Here is a 12,720-nt window from a genome sequence, read left to right on the forward strand (position 1 = left end):
GCAAGTGGGTTGCACCATCACCAGATCATACATGTACTACGTAATTTAACAGGCCATCTTTTGTCCTAAACTATGCAAATTTATGATACATGCATGGATGAAATTCAACGTTCAATGACTTGTATCCAATAGAAAAATGTAAAAAACTTTGAACGTTTACAAAAAGAATGGCAGATCCTCAAAACTAAACTTGGAATTCGTAAGGTACAAGGAAAATCTATATCATTACCGGATTCTCCTCAAGCATGCAAGGCCCCACTTAGAATCACGACACTTGATCCTTGGAAGATAATCGACAATGGCCAATGCCTTCTCTTTCCGAATAGTGGAACGACGAATGCTCAAGCTCTGCAAGTTCTTGCAACATCGAGGCTGATTTTAGTTACTGTTTCGATCAAATGATCACCATTATCAGGTTCCCAAGTCTTCAAAATTCTCAAATGCTTTAGAATTTATGGAATAGTTTCTGTTATCTCCTCGTTACTGGGCAGTGATTTCTGTTGGAACACTATAACACGCATGTTTGTTCATAAAGTAGGATTGAGGGAGCTGGATTCAAACTAGAATCTACTCAATCAACCAGCCCCTTGCCACAGGGAAGCTGTCTGGTTTTTGTTATGCAGATACCATATATTTATAAATAATAAAGGTTAGGTGCAATAGATAAAATAAAAGGGAAACAGCTCCTCTTAATATAACAGATTTTGATTATGTCTAATATATATATTGTTAATTTATCTGTTGATTATAAGCGACAGTGCAGTTTGCATTGATATCTTTTAAGGAATCCTTATAAAGCAACAATCTTGATATGTTTTGAATATGGGAAAAAAAACAAAGAAAAAAAACTTTTTAAATGCACGTCTTTTGTCAATTTGTGTTCATTACGCTCTTAACTTAAATATGAATAGTGAAATACTTTTTTAAAAAAATTTAAAAATTTTTCCCTTTTTTAAAAAATCCACTTTCCAAATATTTTTTTTCCAATTTTAATCTTTAATATTTTATTAATTTTGAATTGATTGTAATAATTTATTTTGATTTTTTATATGAAGTTATCGTATTTTCAAATAAAAATCTCAATATTTTGTTGGTACATAAATTTTGCAAGTTTATATTTTGTTACATGTTGATATCAATAAATAAAAAATAGTTTTTCTACTAAAAACAAATTTTTTAAACTCAGTAGAGTTCATGATCCGGGTCGCGGGTTTTGCGAGTTACGCTACAAAACCAACTCACAAAGTTCGGGTTGATTAAATATATCATTGTCTTAATATTAAAAAAAAAATATCATCTTGAAGTCATTTTAAAGTTAAACCATGTTTCTATTGCTCGTTCGAGTTGCTTTTGGACTTACAAAATCAATTGGGTCATGTAGAGTCAACTTACATACGAGTTAATTTTAAACTTGAGTTAGATAAAAAGTTGAGATAATAGTTTTCAAGGTTGATATGTTGGGTTTGGTTTAATAATAATGCAAATAAGTTCTCTTTTTTAAAAAATGCCATCTTCCATTTTTTTTCTTTCGGTTGAATCCCTTTTGTTTTTTTTAATTAATTTTATCTTTTAATATTTAGTTAATTTTGAATTAATCTTTTTAATTTGTTTCAATTAGTTTTTTACATGAATATTGCAGTTTCAAACAAACATCCTAGCATTTAATTGGTACTCAATTATACAAGCGTCTATTTTTATTGTCATATCATTAAGTAAAAAATAACTTAAAAAAATAAAGTTATTAAATCTACTAGAGTCCATGATTTGTGTTACAGGTTTTAAGAATTAAGTTATGAAACTTGAGTCAATCTAATATGATATTACCTTCTTGAAATTCTTTTAAAGCTAAATTATAGTTTTACTAATTATCCAGATTATCTTTAAAATAATGATTATCTTTAAAATAATCAAGTCATTTGAGTTATATTATGTCAATGAAACTCTCACAATATTAATTTTAAATTAGAATTAGATAAATAGTTAGAGCTAAAGAATTCAATATTAACATATTATATCAAATTTAATAATAATATTTGGCATGGTCACTTTTTCAAAGGTTAAAGTTATTTCCAAAGATTAGTGTGTTGAAGGATTTTATAATTCAATTTGAATTAATTTGATTAAAGTTATTATCTTTGATATTATATATGATATATATTTTTAAAATTGATTTTATTATTTAAATAATAAATGTTAAATTAGTATTAATTACACTAACGTATCGGTAATATCGGTAGCTCTTGTTGTTCCAGTTTTCTTTTATCGAACTTAATTCTAAACATTCTTTACATGAAAAAGAAATACAAAATAATTTAAGTGGTTCGAACTTAAATATAAAGCATGTCAAGACAAGTTCTTCCAATATCTCTAATGGTAATGATGACGGTAAAAAACATTTCAAAGTAACTTGCTTTGTTTGTGAAAAACCAAGACGCCACATTATTTTTAATGATTGCTTGAAAAAACTAAATATTAAAAAATGAAGCAGAGAAAATATTTAATCTAAAAAAAAAAATTTGAGAAAAAAAAATTAGTTAATTTGCATAAATTTGTTAGGTATACAACCTATATCATAAAATTAGAATGATCTAGGTTATGTGAGATCAAAATAATCTTATAAAAAAATAAATTTTAATTTTTAATTTTTAAAATTCAAATATTAAAATTAGGGTAAACATACAATAACTTAAAACTGAAACAATCATTTTTCTAAAAATATTTATTCAAGTCCCAACAATCCAACAATGTTAATTATTTTAAATTGAAAAATGACCTAAAAATGATTGAGATCAATTGGAGCTAATCTTTAAAACCAATGACCTAAGTATGGAGTAGGGACCAGCTCACGAGACACAAACCCAAAAATTATAAAACCAAATCCTCAATAAAAAAAAACCTTTTGAGAGATAAATTAAAAAAATAGATAACAAAACAAAACAAATAGTAATAAATAGAATGACGATCAAATATGATATAAAAAATAAAACCAAATGCTAAGGGAAGAAATTGATAAAAAATCAATTAAAAAAAAACAAAAAAACAAAGAGCAATAAAAAAATAAAGATAAAATTTGATATAAAAATTAAATAAAACCCAATGCTAATAGATAAAATTGAAAAATAAATTAATAAAAAATTCAAAATAAAATAAATAATAATAATAAAATGATGATACAAATAACAAATGACAAGTCACCTTTGAATCTTTACATGTTAGTACAATTTCCTAGAAGAAGAGAGGGAAAAAAAGAAAGAAAAAAGAAAAAAGAAAAAAATCTCATTAAACCTATCCATCACAGTCCTTCTTACTTGCCTCACATCACCTAGAAAGGCATGAAAGTGGCGCTTCCAATATTTTTTGAAAGCTACTATTTGACTGCTTAGTTATGGCTCACATGATGTCTAAATATCATAAAAGCCTTTCACTCTATTAATATCTAGATAATTAAAATAAACTATCAAATGAAACCCTAAATAAAATTAATGTGAAAATATTAAATTTAAAAAAAAATAAAAGTTAAGTATAAAAAAATATTTTTCTTAAACGCACGAGGTAGTCCTGATCTTAATAAGAAAAAAGAACTAAATATTTGTTTATACTTTAAATTCGGTAATTAAAGTTCTAATTTTTATTAATCAATAAAATAAAATTTTATTTTATCAAATTGATAACTAACCAAGCATCAGAATATTATCTTTGATACTCTTTAAATACAAGCGTTAAAACAAATCATCATTAAGAATTTCAAAGAAATATAATGTTAAACAACTAATTAAAAAAAATTTAAGAGACTAGAGTAAAATAATTTTTAGTAATTCACAATAAAATATTAATGCAAGGACTTGTGTGTGTGTTTATCAACTTTTAAGAGGGTTGATTCTTTTTTTTTTCTAGTTGTATATTTAGTATTTGGATTTGAATTTGATACTCTTCAGTTAATTTGAGAAATTAAGATTATAAAAGCATGGGGTTTCTTCTCTCTCGACATTGCTATAGTATTGACCCAATGCTTCAAATTAGGCTCACGAAAGATTCAGACTGCATTCCAAACTTTGAATTCAGCCTTTAATTTTATTTATTTTTCAAAAAACACGGTTTGGAAAGTTGCCGTACTCTGTTCTTGAAAACAAATATTGACTCCTTCCTACGCTATGCTGTCCCCATCTCTAGGAGCTGTCTCGGAACTTGTTTTTGAATAATATTTTTTTAAATTTTATTTTTTAAATATTAAATTATTTTAATATAATATTATTAAAAATATAATTTTAATATAAATGCTACCATACTTTTGAACACTCTCTTATATATGTCATTGTCTACCTGCATATCGCGCGTACAAATACACATTTTTTAATTCATAAATATTAATTATTGTGGGCCTAATGTAACATAATGAGATCTTAAAATAATCTGTTATATAAAAAAAAAAACTTGTGCTTGCTTGAGGCATAAATGGGCATATTAAATCATAAATGGGCAACGCCCAGCGGTGGAATGGCGCCTTGCGTCTTCTGCTGTCACGGGTTCAAGACCGCGTACAAATACACATTTTTTAATTCATAAATATTAATTATTGTGGGCCTAATATAACATAATGAGATCTTAAAATAATCTGTTATATATATAAAAAAAACTTGTGCTTGCTTGAGGCATAAATGGGCATATTAAAATCATGAATTATGTCTAAATTAAACAAAATTAAAATGAATCTTACTGTTGCGAAATTTCTATGAATTTTATTTGTTATGAAAAGGATTAAGAAAAAAGGGTGAGTTATTTATCAGTGAACAAAAATCCAAAAATGTCCTCAAAGTTAAATCCCATTAAGAAAACATCATCAGTGATGTCCAAAACAAGACAAAGATTAAAACAAAAAGGAGCTGATAAATTCAAATTCAAACCGACCAACAAACAAATCACATTAACCATGGAGGACTCAGGACAAAAATATAAACACATAATTAAATAAAAAGATAAAAATAAATTTAATTTTAAATTGATTTTTTTCAAAAAAAAGAGAAAGAATTACATACTTTATATTTCAATTATTTCTGTTTTTTTATATAGTGTATATTTAGTAACGTGGTCAAAAGTACAAAAATACTTTTCAATTAAAATCAAATTAAAATAATATTTTATATTAATATATTAAAGTTATTAAAAAGTATTTTTAAAAATAAATTTAATATATATTTTTTTAAAATAAATTGAAAAAAAACCGTTGAAATTTTTTTTACTTACCAACATAGTTATAATTGTTTTTTAAATAATTTTTTATATTAAAATATATATTAATAATTTTTTTATTTTTTAAAAATTATTTTTGATATCAATACATTGAAATAATTTAAAAATATTAAAAATATATTAATTTAAAATAAAAAAATTTAAAATTTAATTTTTTTTTTAAATATAAAAACAAATACATATTTATATGTCGGAAAAGAAGATGTTCATTTGCCCGTTGCAAAATTCCATTTTCTTACAACGAACAAAAAAGTCAACCGTACATGTAAAAGAAGCTGACCATAGACAAGTCTCTCTCTCTAGAACTGTATGATTTTTTTGACTTTGTTGTCTTTGTCTACCTTAACATTTCAAATATTTTGCTTCCTTGACTACCCAAATAGCCTTAGCCTAAGCTCCTTCTCGCCTTCTCTCTTTCACCTTCTCTGTTCGAAGTTTGAATTTTTTTTTTTTGGTGGTTTTGGAGTTTCCCTTCACCTTGGTTTCTGCGATGGCTGGTCGGTACGATCCCAACCCTTTTGATGAAGAAGAAGTTAACCCTTTCTCTGTAAGCCTCTCTTCAGTCTTCTTTGTTCTTTGTCCCATTTGGTGTTCTCTTGGAAGTGTTTATGAGTGTTTTGTAGGTTTTAGAAGTGATTAAAGGGAGAATTCTCAGAATCACAGGGTTTAGTGAGGTCTTTTTTGTGGTTGACTTTTATGGTTCTGTGATTGATTTAACTTCCTGTTAGGGAAATTCAATTATTGCTTAATTTTGATTACTTTGCTTAGTTAATTATTCCACCTATCAGTAATAACCGTTAATCAAGACTTGAGTGATTTTGTGCATCTGAATTATTGATCAAATTATGTAGTTGTTGAAGGTTGTTAAATATTAATAGAGATCATTTTTTTTTTAAAAAAAATGTGAGTGATCCATGCTGTTGGGAGAGATAAGCTGGTGCTTAACGTGGATCAGGATCATTTTCAGGAATTAGATGGCTGGCCTTTTGCCTTGTATTTTTCAAGAGCCTGATAATTTTAATCTGGTCTTTTTTTTTATCACTAGGACCCAGCTGTGAGATCGAAAGCATCAGGGCAATCGAAGTATGGTGGGCGTGCATTTAACACAGCAGTAAGCCTAATTCTTGCAAAAATTGACATATATTTCAATTTTGAACCAGTAGATTCTGGTAACAATCTCTTGTTTATTGAATTCTGGAATTCAAGCTCATGATATTGGTAATTTTCTAGAGTGCTCCTCCTGCATCAAACTCGAGGCTTTCACCACTTCCTCCTGAACCTGCTGACTTTTACAATTACGGCAATACAGTTGACATTCCTATTGATGCACCTGCGGTATGGGTGAAATTCTCTTTCTGGTGAAAACCAGAGTCCATTTTTTCATTTGTACAATTAGTGTTATACTTGTTTTTTTCTTAATAGTATGTTATGAATCTAGGACTTAAGGAAGAAAGAGAAGGAACTTCAAGCTAAGGAGGCTGAACTGAGAAGGCGGGAGCAGGTATGTTCTGATAGAAGTGTTAGATATTCAAGTGGAACTGTAATTAATTTTTTTTGCGCTGAACAAAGTTGTTTAGAAGGAAGACATTTACGAATCCTTACAATTATGGTTTGTGTTGTCAAAGGTCTTTAAAGGATGTGAAATTGCCTTTTGAAAATGTAATTATGTTCTGGTTTTGGTTTATTAACAGAACCTGTTTTCTACTGCTGTAAAAGCTTCAGTGCAGAGCAGTGTTTATTTATTTATATAACATCCCACCATAATTTTTGGACATCTTGCAGGTTGGATATTGATTAGTTCTGTCATTCTTTCAAACTTATTATGGATGATTTTCTTTTGTGACTTTCTTCTCGCTTCATATCCTTGCAATTCATCTCATTAATCTGCCTTCTGGTGCTAAACAGGAGGTGAAGAGGAAAGAAGATGCAGCTGCTAGAGGTAATATGCTTTTGATCAAGCCTTTTCACATCTTCTGGCATAGGATATTTTCTTTGAAAGATGAATAAGGAAATGAACCAAGTCCTTTGTACTTTGGTTGGTGTTAAAATGAGTAGGCGTATTTTATTTGCAACACTTGCCAATTCTTCCTTGTTTCTGATGATGCCCGTCTACAAGACTACTTTTTTCCATTGTGAAATATTTGAATACCTAGATGCATGTATTATTTGAACAACTGGACAGATTCTCTTTGCTTGTATGGATGATTGGTGCACTACTTCTGTCATGCAATTAACATTTTTAGTCCTCTGTTACCATTCACAGCTGGAATTGTCCTGGAAGAGAAAAATTGGCCACCATTTTTCCCAATTATCCATCATGATATTGCAAATGAAATACCAGTTCATCTACAGAAACTTCAATATGTTGCGTTTACAACATTTCTAGGTATGTGAGCCTCCATCTGGATCTGTGAACTGATGTTGTCAGCGTCTACTTAAGAAGTCCATTTTTTTTTAACACTTCTGGGTTTGAAAATCGACATTCCTTCCATTTTTTTCATAATAACAAATCCTTGTCGAAATATTTAGATATGGAATTCTTGTTATATTTCTTCAATTATTTTAAGGTATTAGCTATCTAGTTTATTGAATGGGGTCCAGGGCATGCGCCTTGGCCCTCTTAAGCATCCCAACCAGGAAGATCTATGTGTATTATATTGCTGTGGCTGTTAGTTCATGAATTACATATATTCATTGTGTTTCTGCTCAATATTCTTTTTCTCGAATGGGACAATTTTCAAACGTGAAGCATCCACAAGGTTTTTTAAGCCATGCCCTGCCATTGTTTTCTGTAAAATACACCATCACTGTGACAATCTGAGATCATCTGCATGAAGTGTATCTTTTTCTTCCCATCCCCTCCTCTACCATTCTCCTCCCAGCTCCCAGCCTACACCCCAAGGAAAGAGACTATCATTTTCCATGCTGCCTTGTAATTAAAAGCAAGCACTCACAATTCCTGGGTCTGAATTGGGTTCTGTTCTTCCCCTTGTTCTGTGATGCCATCTTTGCACAGAAACACTTGCTTATTTACCTTCCTTACAGACAATATAGCCAAGGGAAATTTGCATCATGTCATATCCATGCTACATTTCTGCTTCGGACCTAGATTACAACTAATATCATGTGTAAGATGAAAAGTTCATTAGCAAAAAGGGCAATCTAATTGATTGAAGTATGCATGTAGTACTGGTTCCAATGTGATTATTTTTCGTTATTATAATAACTTTGATGTAATTGTGCACAATTACATTGTGAAATGGCTCAGTATAAGTGGTGATCTTGTGCAGGAATGACTTTTTGTCTTTTCTGGAATGTCATATCTGTTACAACATTATGGATTAAAGGAGGAGGTTAGTTAGGAAACTTGTGCCTCATCTATCCTGTGTTTGCAAGGTGTTCCATTATCTATTTTGTTTTTAAAATTCTCTTCATCTTGAAATATCATTTGTTGCAGGGGTAAACATCTGGTTTCTTGCTGTTATCTACTTCATAGCAGGAGTTCCTGGAGCTTATTTTCTGTGGTATCGTCCACTCTATCGTGCATTTAGGTATTTGCCTCCCTTGTTTTTTTTCTACTTCTGTGTGATTCTTAAGTCCGAACTAGGCTGAAGAGTAAACCCTTAAAAAAAAACAGTTAGTTCAGGACTGAGGCTTAGTTGAGTTACTGTGCTTTATGAGCTGTTTTTCAAAACCTTGGAAGACAAGGCTGGTTTATGCTAGGGAGGTCAAAAGGTGTTGTTTTGAAGCTTGAAATATATGTGAGACCATTGAAAAGTAGCAGATTATTGGTGAATGTATTTTTATGATGTACTTTCATTGTTAAGATTATTCTGATCCAATGATTTACGTTTAGATGATTGAAACAAAATGTGAACAAGGGGTATTGTTAATCTAGATATTTACCTCCATACACCGATGATCTTGTATAGTTATTTCAAAACATCTTTTATTCAATCAATTTAAACTCTTCATGCAGGACTGAGAGTGCTATGAGGTTCGGATGGTTTTTCATGTTTTATGCGGTAAATTTTTATCTTGCTGGTGTTTTTTCATGTCTTTTATATTTTGTACAGCTTATCTCCTATGAAAATCAAAATTGAATATCTAACCTTTTGTTCCATCTTTCTTTGCCCAGCTTCACATTGGCTTCTGCATCTTTGCTGCTGTTGCTCCACCTATAGTTTTCAAGGGAAAGTCTCTCACGTAGGTTTCTTCAATTATTTTTAACTACCGTTTTCAAACCAGCTTTCTTGCGAATTTCAAAAAATCACCATTCTTTATAAAGCAAAATCCTTTAAACTTTTGTGGCTAATGGTTTTTTGTTGTGGGACTTTGAACCAGTGGTATCCTGGCTGCAGTTGATGTCGTCGGTAAAAATGCTTTAGCTGGGGTAAGATCTCTGATATCATTTTGTTATGTTTCTTGCTGATTATCTATTTCTTCCAAATCCTTGTTTATGAATGACTAAGCGCTAGAACAAGTTAGGCCTCCACGTCTTTTTCTTTTTCTTTTTTTCCCTAGCTTTGTTCCTTCTACATTGCTCTGTCAGTTATCCACTGTGACGTAGGTTTTATTGCTAGAAACATGGCATTACTTTCTGTAGGCTGTATGGTTAATTTTTTACTTTTGCTTATAGATTTTCTACTTCATCGGATTCGGTTGTTTCTGTCTTGAATCACTGCTGAGCATCTGGGTTATTCAGGTACATTTCCACGTTTTTCCTTGTGATGAGTTGTTTATAATAACATCTATCCACCATTAGCATTTAGAATTTTCTTGAAAGCATACGTCACACCTTGTTCCCATTTGCTGCGCAGCAAGTAGGCATGTACTTCCGTGGAAGTGGTAAAGCTGCCGAGATGAAGCGGGAGGCTGCAAGAGGAGCATTGAGGGCAGCAGTTTGATTCCATGGCTCTAGGAAGGAAGCATCATGGCGGGACTTGTGTGGATTTAGGCTGCAAATTCCATTAGCTGCCTGAAATTAGGATACCACGTAAATTTGGGAGAAACACAGCTCTGCTTGAGCCTGGCAGTTGGACCTGTTCTTTTTATGTTACATTTACTTCTGGGTGCCATATCCTTGTAAATGTTTTGCTGAGATCACAGTTAATTTTTTTTTTTTTATAGAATTGGCTTTTTTTTCTTTCAATCGCTGAAACATGGATGGGATTTATCCAGTTGGTGTTTGCAGAGAGCTCAACTTCATTCAACATTTCACGGGGCTTTAAATTAAAACCCTAAAAATGTCTTAGAAAACAGCCAGCGAGGCTTTGATTGTTTGCTTACCACGTTACCCTCTAGGTTTAAAATGCAAGGGGAATCCTTGAGAAAGATATTTATCAAATCCATTACTTCAACAAGTTAAATTCTAAAAAATTAATCTAAATTTATTAAATTTACCTGGATTTACTTGATTCTTTTTTGGTTTTATCAACTAATATTTTGTTACTCGTAAACTTTTTTATTGTTTTGAAAGTAAAGGGTTATCTTCATTGTGTTTTGACTTTTATAATGCGTACGGCGTCTGCAAACAACCAACGTCGACTACCACTTCTCTCTCTATTTAAAATCTTCTCAGAGCCACAATGGCAGATGGAACGCAATGAAGAGCTCATATCTCTACCATGTAAAAATCTCAAGCGGCATGCCATGACCATACCTAGAAGGTCGTGCAGATACTTATGCCTTTCATTAAATAAACAGACCCGATTACAGGTACTCAAGACACCACCAAAATCTTGCTAATTTTGGAAGTCGTGCAGAAATCCATGCCTTCCATTCAAACTGATACACAAGACACCACCAGCGCTCATGGACTAAATCCATCCAAAGAAAGGGAGGATCAAGCAAAATCTCAAGTTTCATAAACCCATATATATATATATATGTATATATATATCACTCCATGTTATTTAATATAAGTATATTCAACATGACACTCCACGGTTACATACCTGGTCACTAATAATAATAGAACTATTACTGGCTACTGGCTGCCATGCCCTACTCCACTTCTTCTTCGGCTTCCTCTTAGCAATAAGCAACACACTTCTTCTTACAGTCTATGGTGCACCCACCACCTCCCCCTCCTCCTCCATAGCCCTTCCCTGACCGGCTATAGGAGGTGAAACACTTGGCAGGACATGTAAGCTTCTTCTTATAGCACGGTCCTTTCTCTTTGCACACCACGCTGGGCTTTATAACGCCACCTTTAGAGCTCCCTCCCTTTGGACCACCGAACCCGCCTCCATAACCACCGCCACCATTACTCCAACCATAATCAAACCCGGGTATACCGGATCCGGATCCGGATCCAAAGACTCCACCGTCATTCCCGTCAGCTTTGTTGTTTTGGTTGATAGGTTTTCCTTCTGTGGACGTTTTGGGGTCGGGTCGCGTTTCTGTGGGTAGTGAACATGAAACAAGCAAGAGAGCCAAGAGAAAGAAGACTGTTAAGGTTTTCATTTTTGCAAAAGATTGGTTGTTTTTTGAGAGCGTGATGAGGTGATAAGAGAGCGCGAAGGAATATTTAAAGGTAAAGCATGCATTTATTAGGGGTGGAGGGCAGTTGAGACGGACAGGGCCTCCATGAGTAGAGCAGGTCGGCTACAATTATGGCACTTGCATTTGTCATGTGATATATAACGTTGATTTTTTAAAATTATTTTATTTAAAAATATATTAAAGTATTTTCTTTCTATAATATATTAGAATAATAATAAAAAAATACAACTATATTTTTAAAAAACCTAAAATCAGCAGCTAAAACACCACTCTTAATTGCTATAATTTTGATTGCTACAGAACTCCTAAGTGGAATGAATGTGGTGGACTTCCAATCTGCAAATTCATTGAAAAAAAACGAAGCTCACACGTAAAGATCTCAATCATAGATCGCATGCAATATCCATACACACTCCAATTCGGTGCACGAGTCCAGATAATGGATAAAGTCAAATGACGTGCACCTGTTCTTTCATTGTATCACGCTGGATCCTGTGTATGATATTGTTCAGGCATCAAATTGAAGGCTGCATTAGACCCACAGAGCCATAGATATTCAAAGTTTTTGCTCTGGTTTTAGCTGGAATTCGAGAAACGAGTCCAAGAAATGCGTCTACTTTTTGAAGAACAGTTTGATTTTGTATGTACTGCCAAGGCGGAAGATTAAGATACATAACCTGAGGACCCATGTAATACTGTGTCCATTAGCAGGGCATGCGTCAAGCAAGTAGCGAGACGAGAAGCTGGAGCATTTAAAGGGAGGGCCGACCACTGATCTAGTTTTGACGTCTTGATCAAATCCATACAGACATGCCTGTTAGTACTTGCATGATATCCTTCAATTTCTCTGCACATGAAACCTAACTACATTTACATCAATTTAGAACCAAGAACCAACCATCCTCCACTAGAAACTTCCCAGAGCCAAAATTTATTTTGCTTTAGATCTTGGCTGGGGCTGTTCTC

The 12,720-nt window shown here is 32.0% G+C and overlaps 2 protein-coding genes across 2 annotated transcripts; one reads left to right on the plus strand and one right to left on the minus strand.

Moving 5' to 3' along the window:
• Nucleotides 1-5,491: 5,491 nt before the first annotated feature.
• SCAMP2 (Secretory carrier membrane protein (SCAMP) family protein) lies at nucleotides 5,492-10,436 on the plus strand. The gene is made up of 13 exons (XM_011044952.1): nucleotides 5,492-5,794; nucleotides 6,293-6,358; nucleotides 6,478-6,582; nucleotides 6,686-6,748; nucleotides 7,153-7,186; nucleotides 7,511-7,633; nucleotides 8,538-8,600; nucleotides 8,705-8,798; nucleotides 9,227-9,272; nucleotides 9,386-9,453; nucleotides 9,592-9,640; nucleotides 9,887-9,952; nucleotides 10,068-10,436. Exons 1-13 carry the CDS (start codon nucleotides 5,738-5,740, stop codon nucleotides 10,152-10,154), a joined length of 921 nt encoding a protein of 306 aa, XP_011043254.1. The 5' UTR covers nucleotides 5,492-5,737; the 3' UTR covers nucleotides 10,155-10,436.
• Nucleotides 10,437-10,917: 481 nt separating this feature from the next.
• On the minus strand, nucleotides 10,918-11,772 carry LOC105138763 (cold shock domain-containing protein 4-like). The gene has a single exon (XM_011044953.1). It carries the CDS (start codon nucleotides 11,713-11,715, stop codon nucleotides 11,281-11,283), a length of 435 nt encoding a protein of 144 aa, XP_011043255.1. The 5' UTR covers nucleotides 11,716-11,772; the 3' UTR covers nucleotides 10,918-11,280.
• Between the last annotated feature and the right edge of the window lie 948 nt (nucleotides 11,773-12,720).

This window comes from Populus euphratica, unplaced genomic scaffold (assembly GCF_000495115.2).
Source record: "Populus euphratica unplaced genomic scaffold, PopEup_1.0 scaffold159.1, whole genome shotgun sequence".
Classification (NCBI taxonomy): Eukaryota; Viridiplantae; Streptophyta; class Magnoliopsida; order Malpighiales; family Salicaceae; genus Populus; species Populus euphratica.

Coding starts and splice junctions, on each gene's coding strand:
- LOC105138763 (XM_011044953.1), bottom strand. CDS start 11,715: ATGAAAACCTTAACAGTCTTCTTTCTCTTGGCTCTCTTGCTTGTTTCA.
- SCAMP2 (XM_011044952.1), top strand. CDS start 5,738: ATGGCTGGTCGGTACGATCCCAACCCTTTTGATGAAGAAGAAGTTAAC. Junction 7,187..7,510: donor AGAAGATGCAGCTGCTAGAG/GTAATATGCTTT, acceptor TACCATTCACAG/CTGGAATTGTCCTGGAAGAG. Junction 7,634..8,537: donor TGCGTTTACAACATTTCTAG/GTATGTGAGCCT, acceptor GATCTTGTGCAG/GAATGACTTTTTGTCTTTTC.